Source organism: Populus nigra, chromosome 3 (genome assembly GCF_951802175.1).
Source record: "Populus nigra chromosome 3, ddPopNigr1.1, whole genome shotgun sequence".
NCBI classification, from domain to species: domain Eukaryota; kingdom Viridiplantae; phylum Streptophyta; class Magnoliopsida; order Malpighiales; family Salicaceae; genus Populus; species Populus nigra.
Genome location: NC_084854.1, coordinates 20324316 through 20345175, shown reverse-complemented (window position 1 = coordinate 20345175; position 20860 = coordinate 20324316). Strand labels below are relative to the sequence as shown.

The 20860-nt window shown below is 32.3% G+C and overlaps 4 protein-coding genes across 6 annotated transcripts; 1 reads left to right on the top strand and 3 right to left on the bottom strand.

Moving 5' to 3' along the window:
* Positions 1 to 1300: 1300 nt before the first annotated feature.
* On the top strand, positions 1301 to 3325 carry LOC133689136 (vestitone reductase-like). Its single transcript, XM_062108903.1, has 4 exons — positions 1301 to 1589; positions 2115 to 2642; positions 2717 to 2912; positions 3008 to 3325. Exons 1-4 carry the CDS (start codon positions 1469 to 1471, stop codon positions 3147 to 3149), a joined length of 987 nt encoding a protein of 328 aa, XP_061964887.1. The 5' UTR covers positions 1301 to 1468; the 3' UTR covers positions 3150 to 3325.
* Positions 3326 to 4846: 1521 nt separating this feature from the next.
* Positions 4847 to 6969, bottom strand: LOC133688261 (protein FAR-RED-ELONGATED HYPOCOTYL 1-LIKE). The gene is made up of 3 exons (XM_062107689.1): positions 6816 to 6969; positions 5359 to 6032; positions 4847 to 5200 (listed from the first exon to the last, which is right to left on the bottom strand). Exons 1-3 carry the CDS (start codon positions 6851 to 6853, stop codon positions 5127 to 5129), a joined length of 786 nt encoding a protein of 261 aa, XP_061963673.1. The 5' UTR covers positions 6854 to 6969; the 3' UTR covers positions 4847 to 5126.
* A 2913-nt stretch (positions 6970 to 9882) lies between these two features.
* On the bottom strand, positions 9883 to 13805 carry LOC133687849 (probable protein S-acyltransferase 16). 3 transcript variants are annotated; one of them, XM_062107185.1, is made up of 8 exons: positions 13575 to 13805; positions 13332 to 13483; positions 12283 to 12375; positions 12099 to 12200; positions 11784 to 11861; positions 11514 to 11612; positions 11328 to 11423; positions 9883 to 10483 (listed from the first exon to the last, which is right to left on the bottom strand). In XM_062107185.1, the coding sequence occupies exons 2-8, from the start codon at positions 13476 to 13478 to the stop codon at positions 10361 to 10363; spliced, it is 738 nt and encodes a 245-aa protein (XP_061963169.1). In that variant the 5' UTR covers positions 13479 to 13483; positions 13575 to 13805; the 3' UTR covers positions 9883 to 10360. The 3 variants fall into 3 exon arrangements, 2 of the variants coding, with proteins under 2 accessions (XP_061963169.1, XP_061963168.1); XR_009841052.1 differs by adding an exon at positions 10701 to 10879 and having other exon boundaries at positions 10362 to 10483; positions 13332 to 13805; XM_062107184.1 differs by having other exon boundaries at positions 13332 to 13805.
* A 3390-nt stretch (positions 13806 to 17195) lies between these two features.
* LOC133688372 (laccase-17-like) lies at positions 17196 to 20118 on the bottom strand. The gene is made up of 6 exons (XM_062107842.1): positions 19898 to 20118; positions 19613 to 19764; positions 19246 to 19490; positions 18943 to 19071; positions 17859 to 18830; positions 17196 to 17652 (listed from the first exon to the last, which is right to left on the bottom strand). The coding sequence occupies exons 1-6, from the start codon at positions 20006 to 20008 to the stop codon at positions 17522 to 17524; spliced, it is 1740 nt and encodes a 579-aa protein (XP_061963826.1). The 5' UTR covers positions 20009 to 20118; the 3' UTR covers positions 17196 to 17521.
* Positions 20119 to 20860: the final 742 nt, after the last annotated feature.

Here is a 20860-nt window from a genome sequence, read left to right as displayed (position 1 = left end):
CGCTTGACCTTTCTTCCTATGACTACTCTAACGTAGGATATATATATTCTTCAAGAGAATGACAACTACTGTGCTAAAGAGGTAAAACAGCCCATCATGTGCTCTTAAGCATAACTTGATTACCATAGAATAGCATGTTTTTGTGTTGTTCACACACTTTTTGACACTAATCATGACAATCAGCTGTGCTATATTTTAATCCAAAAGCAGATCCACAAACATAGGCATATAGCATTTTCTATTTTGCCATTTTCTAATGAAAATATCACGAGTGTAATCGATTTTATTGGTCAATACTGTGGAATCGAGACCACAAATCATTATTTCAAACCCTTTATTACTTCATTACTTATGTCGTAACTTATTATTATTTTTTTTTTGCATGTATAAATTTTACAGGAAGTTTGTAAATATTTATTAGAGTTTGATCTAAATTTTAAAAAGACAAAAATAAAAACGAATTTATTTATTTTTAATATCAAGAATTAAAAACTTATAATGTTTTTTCAATATTTAAAAAAATACAAAAAACATAATTTGGGTTTAGAATGGTTAGACTTAATTCATAAAATCATGGTTTATCTTGCCAAGGTAGACCTGCTTTATCCAATAAACAAACCAACAGTTAAAGAAACACAACAATAACTTGATAATAATCAGACAAATAAAAAATACAATTTATCTAAGTTATAGTATTGTCCTCTTAGTTTTTTTATCCAATTTTAAAAATCAATTATAATTTTTAATACTTAAATGGTGATCCAAACCTTTAAAATTATATATTAAAATAAAAAAGAACAAGAATAATAATTCATTCTTCTTTCCGCACTGTAAAATTCCTGAACCAGAATAATGACGGCCGAATTGCTGGACAGGTGGAACAACTCAGTTGACCAGAACGCTTCGTCTTCGAATTGTATAGGAATTACGTTGTTAACTGTGTGCAAAAGATGGCAAAAGAGATCAACAGTTGTTAATAAAAAGCAGAGACAATTCCCTAGCCCGCGGCACCTGTTTCTTTTTATATTTTAAAAAAGAATTAATTTTTTATTAATTTTAAATTAATATTTTTTAATTCTTTCATATCATTTTAATATAATAATATCAAATAAAAATATTATTTTAATATATTTCTATTTAAAAAAAAAAAAAACCACTTTCAACAGTAATCTCAACAAACCCTTACTGTTTAAATACAGATCAACCGCTTCTGCAATTTGAAGGGAAAAATGATAGGACAAGAAAAATCCAAGTGATTGCTTGAAAAGTCAAATAAATGACAGTTTTTGGTTCATTGCGCCACTTACAAAAATAACAACGAAGGATTGACACGTTTCTTTCCATGGCTACATAAGCTAGCTAGAGATGGAAGAAGCACCGCCACAAAAAAAAAAAAAAAAAAAAAAGATTCACCACCACCACCACCACAATATTATTTGAACTCATTTTAATTGAGAGAGAGAGAGAGATGGAAGGAGAGAAAGGCAGAGTATGTGTTACAGGGGGGACTGGGTTCGTAGCCTCGTGGCTGATCATGAAGCTCCTGGAGCAAGGCTACTCTGTTAACACGACTGTTAGACCTCACCCAGGTAAGTTCTCTATTTATTTATTTATTTCCTCTTATGTTAGGACAGATGAAAAATTTCAATATCATAAAATTAATCCATTGAGAAATAGAAGGATTTTGCATGCTTGTAATAAAATAAATTAATAATATATTAATTGATAAATCATAAAAAAGAGTTGTTTATATTAATTAAAGATAAAAGTGAAAAATTAATCTTCCTTGTAAGAAACTAAGAGGTAAAAGATAGATCTACATGTATGTTTTACCTTGTTTTTTCTTTTTCTTTTATATGTTTTTTTTATTTGTCTCTGTAGTTAATTTTTATTTCTAAGCTCATATGATTTTCATTCTATTAATCAATACATCATGTAAAAACAACTTATCTATATATAATTTAATATAAAATATTTAAAGATAAATTATAATATTCTCTTTGAAGTATTATGAAATTATCAAAATAATTTAAAGATAAATCACTATTTAAAAAATAATAATAATTTAAAGATTTTCAATATATATATTAACTTTGTGTTGTATATGTGACCAGAACACAAGAGGGACGTTAGCTTCCTGACGAGTCTACCAGGAGGATCAGAGAGGCTAGAAATCTTCCATGCAGATTTAAGTGAACCCAGCGGCTTTGACGTGGCTATTAAAGGATGTATTGGTGTCTTTCATGTAGCTTCCCCAACTCTAGATTTTGGAAATGGAGAACCTGAGGAAGTAGTTATCCAACGAGCAACTGATGGAACATTAGGAATCTTGAAGGCTTGCTTGAACTCAAAGACAGTGAAGCGAGTTGTGTTGACTTCTAGTGCATCAGCGGTAGCTTTTAATGGCAGTGGTGTGGAGATGATGGATGAAGCTTACTGGAGCGATGTTGATTATATTAAAGCCTCAAACTTGCCCATAGGCCCTTACTTTATTTCCAAAACTTTAACGGAGAAAAGAGCTCTTGAATTCGCACAAGAACATGGATTGGACCTTGTAACTTTAGCCCCAACCTACATTCATGGCCCCTTCATCTGTCCAAACATGCCTTCTTCAGTTCGCATTTCCTTGGCTATGGTGCTGGGTAAGTTCTCTTATCCGAGCTTTTCTTCTATGGTGTTCTTCTGAAAGCTGTTGGCCTAACGGACATCGTTTCAGGTGATCGGGAGAATTACGGGTTACTCATTAACACACCCATGGTACACATTGATGATGTGGCTAGGGCACATATTTTCCTCCTTGAATATCCTGAAGCAAAAGGGAGGTATATTTGTTCTAAAGACACTATAACAATTGAAGAGATGTCTGAATTTCTTTCTGCCAAGTATCCTGAGCACTCAATACCAACATTAGAGTGAGTAATTCTTATCCCTTAATAATTCTGCAGCATTCTTCACTTGATCTTAAAATCCGAAAAGTACGAACGTATTAATGTTTCTTTTTCGGCAGATATTTAAAGGATGTTGAAGGCCTTAAAACCTCTGGTCTATCCTCGAAGAAACTAGTCGATTCTGGTTTCAAATTTAGGTATGGGCTTGAAGAGATGTTTGACGGGGCCATTCAATGCTGCAAAGAAAAGGGTCTTCTCTAGTTCAATGAATCTAGGACAAACTAGCCACTTGCCAATGTGCTCCTGCGAGGCGATTGTCCGAAACCTGTTTTTATTTAATGTTGTAATAATGAAGATTTATATCTTAAAGAATCTCAAGTACCTTATGGAATATTAGTTTTATCTAAAATAAATAAATATTTGTAAAAGTTTCAATAGTCTAAATTTCAAGAAAAATGTATATCTTCTATTTAAATTTAGTCTCCTTATTATTGCATTATATCCCTTGATTGTTTTAACAAAAACATGTTTTTCAACTGCAAAAACCAAAAATAATCTTAAAAGCAAGTTTAAAAAAATATTAAAATAATATTTCAATATTTTATATGTGATTGGAGAAAAAAAAACTAATCCAAAAAAATTTTAAAAATAAAAATTTTATTTTAATGGAATATTCATGAGTTATTCTTATAGTGCATTTACATTAAAATCCAAAAATAAAAAACAAAAAAAATATAGAAAAAATTCACACTCGAGCGTTTGGCTCAATCGAAAAAAAATGAAGTGTATGTATGAGCCTACTAGGCCAAGCTCACATGTTTGGTTTTTAAAAAGAAAAATTAAAAAAGAGTTGATGATACGTAGTTTGTCAAAATATATTTCAGCCACTAGAAAAATGATCTAATAATCGATCTAGATTTTTTTAGGTTTAAAATTATATTTTAACTCATTTGACCCAAGAGTACTTAGGAAACATTTTCATAATCTCAATAAATCAATTATCCAACTCTAAACATATCTAAATTGATTCAAAAACATAAAATTAAATTAGAAAAAAAATATTTATCTTGATCCCAATCTATGATAAGATAAACATCTAAACATTGATGATGCGGTTATATCATATATCTTCCTCTTTTAATACCTTGAATTAAGCAAAAGGGAGGTATATTTGTTCTTCAGACAAGCTAACAATCGAAGAGACGAATAATCTTCTTTCTGCCAAGTACCCTGAGCGCCCAATATCAACAATGGAGTGAGTAATTCTTATCCTTTTCCCAACATTCCAATTTTAGTCTTGAAAATGTAAACAAGTTGTTTGATTTCGTTTTCTTGGCAGATATCTGAAGGAAGTTAAAAGTCTTCGCCATTAGACCCAACTACTGGATACTGGTTTCGAATAAAGTATGGGATTAACAACATGTTTGATGGAGCAATTCAATGCTGCAAGGAAAAAGGTTCTCTCTAGTTCATACTAGGCTTCTATGAAAAAACTACATGTTCTCCGGTGTGTTCTAGTTGAACAAGAGTTGGATTCGTATTTATAGAATATCACTGATGTGGATTCTTCGGCCTCCGTGAAACCACCAATACAATTTTCAGTGTCAAACAGTGGAAACCAGAGACTGAAAAGGAATAAAATGAAGGTTTTGTGGAAGATCATGTTAGTAAAAACCTTAGGCAACGTTGGTTATCTGAAGAATAGTCAATAAAATTTAAATAAACAAATGTCCACCATCATTTGCAAGCACGTATCAATGACATTTTTAATTTCGACATGCACTCCATAAAGCCTTCCATGATGCTTCTGCAGCCTGGGATCCCTCAATCACACCATATTAAGAAGTAATTTACGCAGAAAAGGATCCCATTAAGCAACAGTGGTAGAATAGTAACCTGCCACGGAACAGACCGGGGCATTAAGAAGTTGAGTTGTTTCCGCGCAAATTCTCAATCCATACGACCAAAATGAGGATCCGTTAAGATTGACCTCGGTCAATATAATTACAGGTTTACAAATTGTATGATACAAAAACCATAGAGAAGCAGTAAACAGCTGTGTTCAGCAAGCAAAACTAAGCTGGCTCAAAACATTGGAAGGAACAGAGCATCGCTATATCTAAATTGAACCACTTACAATTACACATGCCAGAAAAAGGAAAGCTACTTCACATTTTGACTGGCACTCTAATCAGTCACAAGCAACAGATATGTTGTACTAAATAAAAGTGTTCACTGTTACAGCATAAGCATGGAAAAGTACTGCTCAAATTCTTGATCAATGGTTGGTTTTCTGGGGCCTGATTGAGCATCTGCAATCAAAGTAAATGACATCAAGTTAAATACAAATGCAGGTAAATACTATTCAAATTATGTTGTCATTTAAACAAGCAAAAGAGGACAGAGATAAGATGGCATGGTTTGAACCCATGAATTTGCAAACCACAGGTATGCTGGCAAATTAAATTACCTTGGTTGACGGCCCATCCCTCAGATGAAAGGACATGCCCATTTAGATTCAACTCATTGGAATAGAGAATGTCATCAACTTCTTTATCTGTACATGGGTCAATGTTGTCGGTCCCAAACTCAGAGCAACTGTAATTTAAAGGGCTTTCAATTTCTAGGATGGACTCTTCAAGATTCTGATATACTTGTAGTCCCTCATAATGACAGCAGTGATCATCCTCCCCTTCCACAAACACCAATTCCTCTTTTCCAGCATGTCTTGGAGCTGCAGCATTGTCTGGAGAATATTGTGTATCCTTGAGACTATTGCCCCAGTTATATGATGAAGTTGAGGGCATGTCGGGTGACCATATCTTTGAAACCTCCATCTCCAATTTAGCTTCGCCAGACACAGACATGGTAGAGTCAGAATCTCCAACAAAGCTATTGCTATCTTTAGCTGATTCAGGATCTGATCCTTCATCAATGGCCCGTCTTTCAGCATTTTCCTTGATTATGTGTGTGATTAAGCCTTTCTCTTCTTGATTTTCTTCACATATTGTGGAAGTTTCGAGAGGTAAGCGATGATTCCAGCATTTATGCTTTGAAATGGGCAAGCCTAATTGCTCATCCTGCAACTTCCTTTTCTTGTTTAAGCAAAACAATTTGGAGTTGGGTGCTTCTTTGAACTGGAAGCTGAAAGCAAAAGTGGAAAAAAAAAAAACGAACACCATACGACGAGTAAGAAGCTGTTTTTTTGATAATATGGACACGAAGCAAAAGTACATGATCATCAATTTGGATAAAAATGCATACTAAGGAGATGAACAAGTTTCCATTATTGCTAACCACAAATACGAGAAGATGCTCAAAACGTAATTCTCTCCTCTAATTCCATCTTATTACGGATACTAGGTAAAAGCATTAGATTCATATATTCTACGAACATCACTTTTTAATGAATAAATAATACATCGACATAGTTTCAATCCTATTCAATGCTGTAAATTCTTTAAGCATTTAAGTCAAAAAATAATCCTTGAACCAAAACAAGCTGCCGCTAACCTTGTTACTCTATATGTTTTATACATTTTCTCGTCCAAGATCATACAAAACAATCGCTGAATTTCTTTCAGCCAAAGAAAACAGAAAAAAAATAGCGAGAAGTATTAAATACTATTCAATTGCGCCACGTAACTCTATATGTTTAGTAATTTTGTATAGAACTGCAAGAAATGTTTGAGATACTAGCTTAACTACTTAAATTTAAACAGTACTAAAAACTATTCCTTTGATGTTCAAACAAAGATCGTTTCTACAATATTACAAAAGGAAAAACAATTAGCACATTTCAGCTGATTTACGCAACAATAAAAATCAAACCACAAGTCTCAACATGCTTCCTTCACCAAATCCAAGGTTTCTTCCAAGAGAAATAGTGATTAAAAAGCAAGAGAACCAAAAATTCAGGAACCAAACCTGTTAATCTCAGATGGGTCATCGCTATCTTCATCCATATCAGGCAGAGAGACACCGAAATGAGATGGGACTGTGAGATTATAACTAACAGTGGCGATCCAACTGGATGCGCCACTATGGAGCGTGTCTTGCACGAACTAATAGGATCCGGAGCTCTGGCATCACTTAAAAGGTGACCGTGCTTTGCTTCGTGACACGGGTTAAATTTTTTTTAATATAAAAAAAAATTCAATTAATTATATAATTTTTTAAAAAACAAATTACTAATTAATTTGTTAATTTGAATGAGTTTAATAAACTTAATTAATTTAATTTTAACATTATAAAAAAATCAAAAAAAATAATAATAATACTTAATAAAAACATTAACACTTGTAAATATTATTAAAAACTACCTTTTAAATATTATTAAAAGATTTCAACAATATTATTTTGATAACAAAATAAAAATTGAATAAGAATAAAATAATATTAAAATAAAATATGAAGCTTAATTAATAGCAAAGTAAATGTTGAAGGACAAACTAAAGAAAAAAAATTTTAAATAATAATAACTTGAGTTTGTGATTCGATTATGAGATCAGAATAATCATGCACAGATAAAATTGAATAAAAAATAATAGAGATCTATTATCAAGCAAACTAAATAATGAAAGGTGAGAATGAGAAAAAAATTAATTTAAAAAAATATCATAAAAAACCCCAAGTCAATCTAAGTTAATTCATGACTCAGGATATGAGATCATAATAACCACACAGAAAGGAAAGCGAAAAAAAATCATAAAACTTAGGGATAATTTTCAAAACCTGTAACTCAGGTCATAAGACCAAGATTATCTCATAGAAGAAAAATACAAAAAAATCACAAAGAAAAATTCATAATCATCCAAGATTAAAATACAAAATAAATAAAAATTAAAAGAATAATAATCAAATTATACACAAAAATTAAATAAAATAAAATGTTGAGGGAAAAATTGAAGAAAAAAATCTTTAAAAAGTCTTAAAATAAAAACAAATAGTAATAAAAAAAATAAGGATCGAAATTGATAGTAATACAAATTGATAGGACACATTTGATTTTTTAAAGGGCTGACATGAAATTCAAGGTGAGGAGAGAGAAAAGAATGATCAAAAGAAAAAAAAAATCATCGTAGCCCACTGCTACTTTGTTGTGAAGAGGACGGCATGACACTGTCAATGCCATCACGGAAGGTGGCATTTGACTATTAGAAAGAGCCAAACACGTTACCTAAAGAGGGTGGGCGCCTCTCACTCACTAGCACGTACGTGGTATGAGTTAATAACTTTTATTTTTTTAATAATATTTATATTTATTAAAAAACTCAATTGTCTTTTATTTAAATCAATTACAACTAAAAAACTATAATGAAATGATGAAAGTGCCCCTGGATGTCGGTGTTTATTTTTTTTTATTTTTAAGAGTAATATAGTGATTTTACTATGCAATTAAAGCGTTAAAAGATCAAATAATATTATTTTTTTAATGACTCGGACGCAACACCATTTCATATCACACAGGACTATTAAAGGATGGCGTGAGTTTTGTTTCATCATGGGCCCTATATTTGTTTACTAAAACCTACTTACAATCTCCTTTAAAAAATACACGAAAACACTATACAATAAAACTTTTTATAATTTAATATTATCTACCCACTCAATATTCCAAAAGAATTGAAGGTCTCAAAAATTAAAAAGAAACAAAAATGTTTATTGGTTTCATTATAGACCAAGAGACAAAAAACCAAGGATTGTAATAGTTCTCTACAATATATTTTTTCACTTGATTTTTTTTTTTAATTCAATCTTATGTATTGAGTTGATATGAGATTGGGCATAATAATTTATTTTAGTTATCCTGAACTATATATTCAATCTCTTTTTCAAATTTTTTTTTTTGCCACTTAACTTCTTTTTGTTTTCATTTAGAGTCTTTCCATAATGTTTAAGTGAGATTGAACTTGATGATTTATTTTTTTACTCGATTTTGAGTTTCAAGAAAAATTTCAAGACTCGGTTAATGCTAAATTTGGCAAAATAAAATGAAATTTTATTGATTTGAAATATTTAAATCTTTAGAGACTGAATTTGAAATTGAAACAAATGCTCAAACTCTTTCTTTGCCAAACCACGGACTAAAATGGAGAAGTGGATAACATGTGTAACAAGTGAAGGAGATCGTTGTATTATGGTGGTGTGTGTGGCTTCCTCCAAGCTCCAATTATTGAATTCCTTGGTACCATTGGAATCTTCTTGATTGAAGCTTTCTTACGAGGTGGCACATGACGATGGCAAGCTCCAATCCGGCAACCAATTCTTTTTTTATTTATTATCATTTCTTTTCTCTTTATCCTTGGTTTTTGTGCTTTTGTCCTCTCTAAAATAACAAATTGGCAAGTCAATTTTTTATGTTAAATTTGATTTTTGTTATTTTAATTATTATTTTTAACAACAATTATAGTTTGATTTTATTAAATTGACGCTTGATGAATCAGGAAATGTTGTTTGAAATCATGAATGAGAGAAAATATAAAGGGAAAGATATATTAGGGGAAAAAAATGAAAATGCAACATGAGGAATATGTAATCAACTCTTGATTGCAATGGTTCCCTGCTATATTTTAATTTTTAATTTTTTTATTCTTTAAATTTTATAATCATTTTATTTTATTTTATTTTATTTTAATTTGGTATTTTTATACTGAATTGATTTGAAATTAAACTTGATTTGTTTCAGTTGACTTAATATATAATCCTCACAATGTTAACAATAAATGTTGATATTGATTTAATACTTGATTTAACAAAATAATGTTTAATTATATTGATTCAAAATAATTGAAACTTTTAAGGACCAGATTTGAGACTAAAATATTGGTGAATCTATAAATTTAGAAAAGAACCCCCTCCTATTATTATACATATACACACAGCGCATTTGCACACTGAATTAGTCTCATATTCTTGCAAAATTCATTATACAAGGATGCAGCCATTGATCAAAGATATCTGGGAAATAGGATATGCAATTCGGGTATGATAATGAAGGCCAAAACACAAAATTGCTTCATTAATTTATTCTTTGATGTTACAAATCTTACAATTCTAAGTAATAAGCGTTCATGTAGGTGAGATCAAGGATTCGAAATCCTTGTTTATAGTTTATACATAATGTATTAATCGTCTGTGAGCTCTACATTATCCTGAAATTCCCCGAAACAAGAACAGGACAAAAAAAAAAAGACACGGAACTGCACTTTGCTATATCAAATTGCTTCCCAAACTGATTCGTACTTGATCCGGCCACTCACATCACATTGCCTTCCTCAAATATAGCAGACAACGGCCTTTCTTAGACTCTTGGTTCTATGATTGCGCGGTGGTAATTCAAGGGCCACGCTAAATACAAAGTCTACAAGTTGGGGCAGATAAATGGGGGCTGAACGACAGCATCTCAATATCAACAATCATCCAGCCCTGCAATTGCCAATGGAGTTACACTGATACAAAATGTAATTTGATTATCTCACGGACGCACCGGCCATACTATCATAGGCACTATCATAGGCTGTACGGAAGCGGAGACCTGAACCAATATGTCCTGATGTTGGGCACACCCAGCAGAAGATACTTGGACCCAAGACCTAAAGCATCCCCCCCAAAAAAAATTGAGTCAGTTCATGAATTGACATGCAGAATATAATTGTCCTAATCCTTAAGTGTCAGCTACATTTATACTACTTTAACAAATCACACACCACTCCCACAGCAGTAGCGAACCAGAATTGTCTAAACAGGCCAATTTAGCCAAGCCACAGGGCCTTGACACGGTAAGATAAGTTGTGCAAACATAAACCATACCTAAGAAGCTCAAATTGGTCCAGACAGCTGCCACAGCTGGACATGGAGCAATTAAGCATAGCCTGTCTCTAGAGTGAGTTACTTTTCTAGCTTTAGTGGTTCTGCAATTCGATGAGCTACTTGCAGCTGATGTGGTTGAACCAAATAGGTCTTGCAATTGATGTGGTTGAACCATTTAGCTTAACACAATAGAAAGTCCAAGTTTCGCGGACGTGGAGTATGTGGAGACTAATAGTTTTCATCAAGAAACCAAACAACTTGAATTTATATCCACTTTGAATAAATGTAGAGTGCTTCAACCAAGATGAACACTAAAACATCACACCCAAATCAACTCAAATGATCACTGCTAGCTGTCTACATGATCATGACTGTGTAAACACATTGGGATGCAGGATGCATCTACACAGAAGCAGCAGCCTGAAAGCTATAAAATACATTCAAGCCTTCTCATGTTCCTCAAGAGATTAAATCAGTGTCATTTATCGAGAAACAACAATAGGGGAAAAGTATCAGCACGGAGGACATGAAAACCAACTATGGTAAAATTTTCCAAGGATGCATCATGTCAATCACAAATTTTTCAGCCAAGAAAAAAAATAAAAGAGAAGGGCACAATGTTCTCACTGTTGTCAGATTTTCATAAGCGCCCACATCATATGGGTGCTTATAGACATGCCCTCCTTTCTCTGCTAGCCACATAGCTCTCACCCCTTCATGGTACTGTCAAGATACCATAAAAACCATAAAAATTTAGGAATAAATCGGGTATTAGAAAAGTTATGAGACAATAATTTATTAATTTCCAATAACCTCGATAGTGGTTTTGTTTTGCAAAATGAGGTACACATGCCAACCCAAAAGAACACCAAGTGCTGCACTTAACGGAACTAGCAACAGCCCAGAAATGACCTGCAATAGTAAAGTGATGCGCTGAGTTTAATGTATTATGTAATAGAAGAAAAAATGAGATTTACAGGGACAAACATACATACATATATGATTTGGAAAAGAATGAAATTTACAGGGACATACATACATTCATATATGGTTCAGAAAAGAATGAAATTTAAGTGGACATACATATATGGTTCTGAAAGAGTCACCACTTTGCAGCTCATCCTTTTGAGGGTCAACAGTTAGACTACCAACAAGCAAGACCTGAAAATTTTAAGCGAGGAGAATTGTAAAGAAAATGAATTTGTAGACTTTCTCTGTTGTCATCCACCAACTGCAGTTCAATAGTGTAAAAACTTGGGAGGGGAAAGGTGGAATGCCATACGAAATAAAGGCAATGACAACCAAACAATTAAAAGCTAAAGTTACAGAATGATAAAGAAACAGTACAACTCTCAAGAGAACATGCTCAAATGATGTTGGACATAAACAGTTACATACCAGGGAGTAGATGCATGCTATTACAGCATACGCAACGAAGACGAAGAAGACCTTATAGTTTGCGTGGCCCACACAATTACTTATCCAAATGCAATGATGGTCCTTACAATCAACAGGTGGCACTTTAACAGATTAACAAGGACATTTGAGATAAGGGATGAATGAAAACTTAGATCATGCGTACCATTCGCAACACGCATCTTCTGCAAACACGGCAATGATGAGCACGTGGAGGCTTGAAGTGAGAACACTTCTGGCAAAATCTCAAGTCTCCTCCCTGCAAACATCCACCGAAGTGTCATATATAGGAAGCCAGGGCTCGAGTTTCTCACTAATATAGAAAATCACCTGCTTTCAAGAAATGTTGCAATTTCAGGTTTTAAGTGCATTTGTATGTTACAATGATCAGTTCACAGGTCTAAATAAAGAAAACAACTAATTGAAAATATTCTTTCTGTTTCTATATGTATTTTAACCTGCATTTAACCACACGGCAACAGTGACTATTAAACTTTAAGCCATCTGGCATGAAATCCAGAAGGATGTTAGGCCGTAACCACCAGGTCACCACTCATCCATCCTCAAAATCATTTGAACAGAGCAGTATCTTATTCTTTTACAGGCATTTGAATTAGATATGGGAAGAGATCAGTCAACCACAAAGAGAATGAGGCGACGAAAACTATAGTTAGTAAAGTCATGATGGCATTCTATTTCCAGAAAATGAAATCAGACCCTGAAACATCCATCAACTCAGATGATGTATCAAAATCAAGCATCCAGGTACAATGTAAATGGCTTCAAACAAAGGAAGTCGAACTTTTTAGCTCATAAAATCAACATTGCAAAAAGTAAAAAAGGACAGTCGAATATTTCAACGCACAGAATTTTCAAACTCAATTAGCTTCCCAAACATCAACTTCTGGGAGCCAGACAACAAGCATAGTCAACAAGACTTGTGTGTTAACACCTCGATTCAATTAGACAAATACACACTTACTTGTCCAACGTAGGAATATTGCAGCAATCAAAATCAGTTGAATAGCAGTAGACAACATTCATTTAAGCTACCAATCCGTTTGGCAATAAAGAGAGTTGCAGCATTGACGCAATGTCCACACCTTATATATACTATTACATTTACAACTTAACTAACAGAGAAATCAATGAAATTAACAGAAACAGAACAATGGCATGGAAAATTCCAAAAGGGAAAGTCCTTTGTTACTCTACTTTGCGTTTGATCTCGTGGACTGGGTTATCAGAGTCTTCGACATCGGGCATGAAAGAGGGAGGGACCCGTCCCGGATCCGTCAAGATAGCGATGGCATAGTTAAAAACAGACATGAGAGCAAGAGCTGTGAAAACGACGGCGTTCATGATGCCTGGGGAAGACATGAGACCGAACCAACGGTCTATAAAAACAAAGATCGTGGACAAGTAAATGTAAAGTATGGCTAAAACGACGACGGTTACCGGAAGGGAGAAGCTGAGGGGTCGCTTCATCGTTTGGAGGCAAGGAAACCAAAGGCACCGGCGTTGAAACGGCGGCGCCTCTGGGAAGGGAAGGGAAGGGAATGACTAAAATAGGACAGAGTTGAGGAGGTTGGTGACGGCTTGCTTCTAATTTCTAAGATCGTTGCCGTTTGGTTTCTTTGCTTTTACTACTCAAATGGCCACTGCCTGTTTTGCGTTCACAAAGCCCTTTTCTTTCTTTTTCCTTTTTCATTCAATTGTATATAAACCTTATTCAAGTATGTTAAACAAGTTTTTTTCTTGTTAAAATTTGAATTTTTTTTAGTTAAAATTAATTTTTTTATATTTTTAAATTAAATTTTTATACCACTATAAAAAATATTTTTTAAAAAAACTACAACCACACTCTAACTCTAAGATATCTCCTTAATTATAACTTAAACCATATGATTTATTAAAATTAATTAATTAATTTTTATAATGTTAATTAATTAATTTCCTTCAAAAACAAACCTTCTTAACAGATTAAATTTTCTCATCTTACTCACTTCTCTTTTATTTATTTTATTTTTTAAAAATAAAAGATAATTTAAATTAAAAAGAATATGAATTGAGAGAGGGGCTGAGCTATAAAAGAATTAATTAATTTTGTTAAAAATAGGTGTTAATTTATAAATTAATCGTAAAGAAAAGGATAGAAATTACTTTGGTGAATTTGATTTTGAATCCCTTATCTAATGTAAGAAAACTCCAATCTGATCAAAATCTTATTGGTTAGCAACTAAATTAATACTGCTTGAAAAACTATTTGATATCTTAAACATTTACAAAAGAAACCAATTTAAATGGTAATTTTTAAGTATACGAGGAAGATAATATAGCAGCAAGGAAAATCAAATATTGGATTATTAAGGAAATAAATCATAAAAAAGAATAATTCAATTTCAATATATTAAAAAATATATATGAACATTTTTTATTTTAATGGCATCTTTTACGCTGTCTTTCGACCTAACAATGGAGTTTCTACAAGTATCAGCTTTTTTTTTTTCTTTTTTTTCTTTTTTTTTTCAAATTCATTTCCCCCTCAATGTAATAGATCGAAACACCTCATCTTGAGTGCGGAGAATGGTGGTTGTGTGGAGAGATCAAAGACACGTGTGATTTTGGATTTCGAGTTTTTTAAGTAATTGTGAGAGATTTTAAATAGAAAAAAAAATAACATAATTAAAAACTTATTTTAGAAAACTTTCAAAACTCATGTCTCATCTGTTACTTCTTAAAAAAAAAATTATGGTAGAGATAATTTTATTAATTAAAAAAACTGTTTTAAATTTTGAATTTTAAATAAATAAATATTATCTTAAATTTAAATAAATATTATTTTTATAACAATTTCATATTGAAACTAATATTTAATTATTTTTAAAATATTATATTTTTCATATTATTTAATTTAATTTAATTTTTCAAAATGCTAATTTATTTTCTTGATTTATTTCATTTTTTCTCAATCCGTATTCTTTCTTTTTTTTAGTAATGACTCGTGTGGGATAAGAAAGTAGTCTCATCATCACTTTTATAAAAAATAAATTTCATAAATTTAAACTAAATAGATAAAAGTGAAGGTGGAGTGTCTAAATAGGAATTAAATAAAAATAAAATTTAAAGTGCTAAATATGAGGATTTTTCTTTTTGCCATTTTTCAATTTCAGCACACTTTTTACCATATAATTAACACAAAATAACAACCATGTTATATTTTTTTCAATGTATGTTTTGAAAATCTATGTTAGGTACTAAATTTGTTTGCAGTTTCATGTTTTGGATAAAAAGAACCTTAAAATTAGAGATAAAAACTTGTGCAAATTTTGATTTCCTCTTTTCTGTTTTAATACTCCCGTGTACAAGGTAGAAACAGACATATATTATTGGTTTTTCTAAAAGATATATACATAGTCAAAATGATAAATTTAAATTTTTTAAAGAGTTTCGAGAATCTTATTAAAACAAATCTAGAGTTGTTTAGGGTTTATATGGAAATTACTTGAAGATTAAATATTCTTTTTAGCTTTAAATAATTATTTTAAAGTTGGGTTGTCCGAACCACATGTTTTTCAAGTATTTGATTTTTAATGGTAATCACACAAATTACCAATGAGAAATCTTCTAAACCCTTTTAGGGGAGATAGATTGTTTTACTTTCGAGTTATAACTCTTTCTTTTGTGTTTCGGGTATTTCTGTAACTAACGTAATATTTTTCTATGCACGGAAAATAAGAGATAAAATATTTTATTTATAGAGAAATCTGAAAACCCTTTAAATAATAAAATATCTATTTTTCTTTTAAATAATAGCACATATATTATTTCAGAATAATTTTAAAAATTTATTCATTCAAGTCTAGTCCCCAGTTTCTAAAACTTATTTACAATCAAATTACACTTAATTAATCATCCTATTTTAATTGTTAATTAATTGTTCTTATATGTGTGATTCATTAGGTTCCATAATAAGTTGACTCAAATATAAATTATGATCCTGAATAAAATAGAATTAAATAAATTAAATGATTAAATTTATTATCAATTCAATAATTAATTAATTTATATTTGAAGATCAAGTATAATATTTAGAAACTTGTCATGATCCCCGGAATATTAAAATAATCATAAGTGGTTTGTATTAATCTTTCGGTGACCAGTTTTTTATATAATTAATATCCATTCATTAATAATTTTTTGATTTAGATATTATAACATGGAGCATGAATGCTTTGTTGAGTCATTTTTATTACCAGCACTATAATTATTGATTTTTTGAATAAGATTTGAAACTCTTTTCAAATCTTTTTCCATCTTAACTAAATATTTCACAATCAATACTATTTAAGAATATATTGAATATTTTTTTTTAATTCACATAGGGTGAGGAACTCTCTCTTTATTACTCAAATACTTTTATATAATTTATGTTATATCCAATATTTGCTCACTTGTTACCCTTGATCAGGATAATGTGTAGTCAAAATCGAAACATAACATTCTTTACATAAAAATAACTTAGTGATTTTAAGTTTAATGATCACTTGCACAATTGTTATGTAAGCTTTTCTATAAACATATGTGATCTATCTATATATAATTTTTATTTGGGTTAGTTTAGTATACATTTTATCTAACAAGCACCTACATATTAATTATAGATATACCTCATACTTAGCTTATAAGAGTAATTGTTTCTTTTATATATATATATAAAACATAATATATATATATCAATTTTAGAAACTTTAATTAATATCTAGTTTTAATATAATATTAATCATAAATATTTAAAAATAATATTTTAATATAACATAATTATCATAATTATAATAACTTTATAATTTATTTTTTATAAAATATTTTTATCCTATGAAGTTTATATTTATTCAAGGATCATTAATTAAATATAAATAAGTATTTATTAATAAAAATATATTATAATTAAGCCATCCGCTAAAGTACGTATTGACTGCCATATATTTCATGCAAAGATATTGGTCAGAGTATAAGAAAGAAATTGAGCTGACATCGCATTGTCTGCTAGGTTGTACAATGTAAAGCACTGAAATGAAATTTCCAATAAAAGAAATTATTATTTTTTCATTCAACAACGATAGCCCGTCTGACAATCCTAGCTAGCTACTAAACAAAAAGTCCAAATCCCACCCACCGATCTCTTTTTATGGGTTGTCACAGATTGGAATTCAAAGAAATTATCATGAGCTAAGAGTACTATTGTACCCTTCAGGCCAGCTGAAGGAACACTAAACAAGGAAGGAAGGAAAAAAAAAAGATTAAAAGAATGGGTAGACAGCTTACTAAAATCGAAAGAAAAGGGGAAAAAAAAACAAAGTACTCGGGACAATCGGTGGCAAAAAGAAAGAAAAGAAAGAAGAATTTTAACACTTGGGGAGATCAGAAGGTGGAGGTGGCAGCTTTTGGCTCGGCCGTTTTCCGTCATTGACCACCCAAGCCATCTTCAGGCCCCAGCTGGTGTGTACTTCGAAATGGCAGTGCATGAACCAAACCCCTGCTCATCCAAAAATCAACAAGTGAGACATGTATTTTTGTTTTAATTTATTTGAATATTGAGTTATGGACGCTGCTTTGCATATAACTTAGAATTTGTAAATATTCATGTTCTATTTTATAATCCTTTCAGATTTGAAACTTTTGTGCTATATTATGATTTGCATTAGGTATAGTATATATCTTATAATAAATTATAAAGCCCACCTGGATTGTCAGCAAGGAACCGTATGGCGACCCACCCGCCAGATGGCACACCAACAGTGTTCCTCTCGGCAGGGTCAACAAGGTTGAACTTGACAGGGTCCTTCTTGGGGTCAAAGTTGCCAAAACCCTGACCAACCACAAAGAAGTTGAAGCCATGGAGGTGAAGAGGGTGGCTCTCTGCACCAATAATGCTGGTGTCCTGCATCACCAACTCCACGCTAGTATTGAAAGGAAGCACCACCACCTTGGTTCCTTTGGCAGTCATGATATTGCTAGGCGGTGTCCCTGTATAGTTGAATTTGAAAGGTGGGTTGGTAGGGAAATCAGTTGTGTACACACCCTTTGACCGGTTAAGGAAATGAGATTGCAGGAGGGCTATATTTGGCAGCACAAATGACACATTGTTGACGGAAGCTGCAAACATGGTGTTATTAGGTCCTTGGCAGCTCTTGTTTTGTGAGCAAGGGAGTGATCCTAGACCTATTGTGAAAAAGAAGCGTCTGTCAACTTTCTTCGGGACCTTAGCTGGGAATCTTGCATTGGCCAAGCTACGGATTTTCCTGACAAACTTTGTGGCAAATGTTGTGTCATTAAACACTGGAAGAGACGGTTTAAGAAGAGGGAGTTTCTTGTTCTTGCTTTTGGAGTTTGTTGCAGAAGGGTTCTGGTCATATTCGAGTATTCCAGCAGTGGTTGTATTGTCAAAGGAGCCTGGGCCGGTGGCATATGGCCTAGCGGCCATAAGAAAGGTGGAATTAGGGGCCTTAGCTTTGGCCATGAGTAGAACATTGGTGGTTTGTCCCGGGGTGATGAGTACAATGTGGGTTTTAAAGGGTTTCACGTAAACTGCGTCAGCTTCAACCACGGTGAGGCTGTGGTTTGCAATGCTGAAGAAGAGCTCGTCGTTAAGTGCAGCATTGATTAAACGAAGGAGATAGGTTTTTCCTGGCTTCACCTTGAGCTTGAATGTATCTGCATGAAATAAATTGGTTTGATTTTTAGCTAATCCCGAGAGTATTTACTGCACTAATTTATGGCGTCCATACTCTTGCAATTTGCTACTATTATGGGTACAAATTAGTACCTTTGGCTGAACAGTTATACAAAAGTCCAGGATGACCATTAATGGTGTAGGCATCAGAAATATTTGGCGCTCCTCCTGTTTTCAAGGCTTGGCTGATAATTTTCTCCGTGTCTGCTTTCCACCATTCTCCTGTAATTTCAGTTAATTTACGAAGTATTAGAGATAAATGAATGGATATGGAAATTAATTAATACAATACGTACGTGGCTAATATATATATATATATATATATATATATATATATATATATATTGGCCATCTTTAATTAGTAGTTCTCATAAACATGCAGTCATGATGAATTACCAAAAATGATAGGGACTTCTTTGTGAGGTTGTGGAAATGGGTAAGAAACGCCTTTCTTAGGGAGGATGACAATGGGTCCATAAAGGGTAGCTCTTAACCATGAAATGTGAGCATGCCAGAACAATGTCCCTCTTTGTCCAGTAACTGTGAAATTGTATACATAGCTCTGTCCCGTTTGAATTGGGCACTGTGTTATGTAGGCAGGTCCATCTGCCCATCCGCTCCTTAGTTGCCTGATTCCATGCCTGCTCTCCAAATTCATACACACAACACCGATCAGATATTCCAATCAAAGAAAGAAAATTAAGTGTTAATATCTACAAAACTAAAGCTAACAGTAATGGGAGGCTTGATTAGGCTTCCATACCAATGGAGTGTGACATTGTATTGGACATGGTTAACGACCTTGATCAAGAGCCGATCCCCTTCCCTTGCTATGATTCGAGGCCCAGGGATCTGACCATTGACGGTAACGATGCTCTTTGTCCGGCACAACCTCGTCACATTTTGCAACTTGATCTATACAAAGAAAGAAAGAAAGAAACACAACTTAGATTTTGAGTCTAACACCAACTGATAGGCAGATATATAATCAAGAGGCTAATATTATTAACAAGTAAATGGTAAAAGCAATCGAGTACGTAATACATACGTCAAACTTGTAATGTCTAGTAATGCCTGCATGCTTTGCAATTACCAGCTCAGAGAAAATCCAAAGAGCACACAACGCAGTGACTAAAATCCTCAAAAAGGCAGAACCCATTGTGTTCCCTAGCTAGCGAGATTCTTAATTTTAATGGAGAATGGGAGAGCTAGTAAGGGAGAAAAACTGGTGTGAGAAAGCTGATGATTCGATGCAGAGAAAGAGCTGGTTCTGATGCTTATATAGTCAGTGAAGAAAAAGGTAGGTTTGTTAATTAGGTGGCTGAGATCAAGCTTTTCTTGCAGGAAGCCATTGCCTTCAGCTGCAAATTGCAGTTCTGGTCCGACTGGCAGCTGGTGAGGCTTAACTTTAGAGTGATATTTAAGCGAGATAATTAAGTGCTATTAAATATTCTTTAACGGTTTTTTCTTAAGAGAAAATTCCTGAACAGCCACTTGGGTCATGCTCATGACTGCGACTAATGCATAAATCGGTAAGATTTGGTATCCGACGTGATGGATTAACTTAAGGTGGTGCGTCAAAAACATATAGACATTTCTCATTTCCACCCATCAATTCTTAATCTTAATCGTGATTGCTACATTTACTTGAAGTACTAAATTATTACACTTATAATCATAATAATAATAATAATAATCTCAAGCTTATTCAACTGTTGAATCAAAGAAAAATATAGCAATTTTATAAGAAAAAAAAGTGGAATAACTTGTGGATTTATAAATTTATGATTTTTTCCAACTAAATAGTTAAATATCTTATAAAATCTAACACTCTTATTTTAGACATTTAAATACACCATTAAGAAATTAAATTAAATTATAGACATCAATAGAAGGTTTTTTTTTATATCTCAATAGACATTTATAATATACTATAAGGTTTATACTCATATATGACTAGGAAAAACCATATATATGTTTGGAGAATGTGCATTTTATAAATTAATAGATT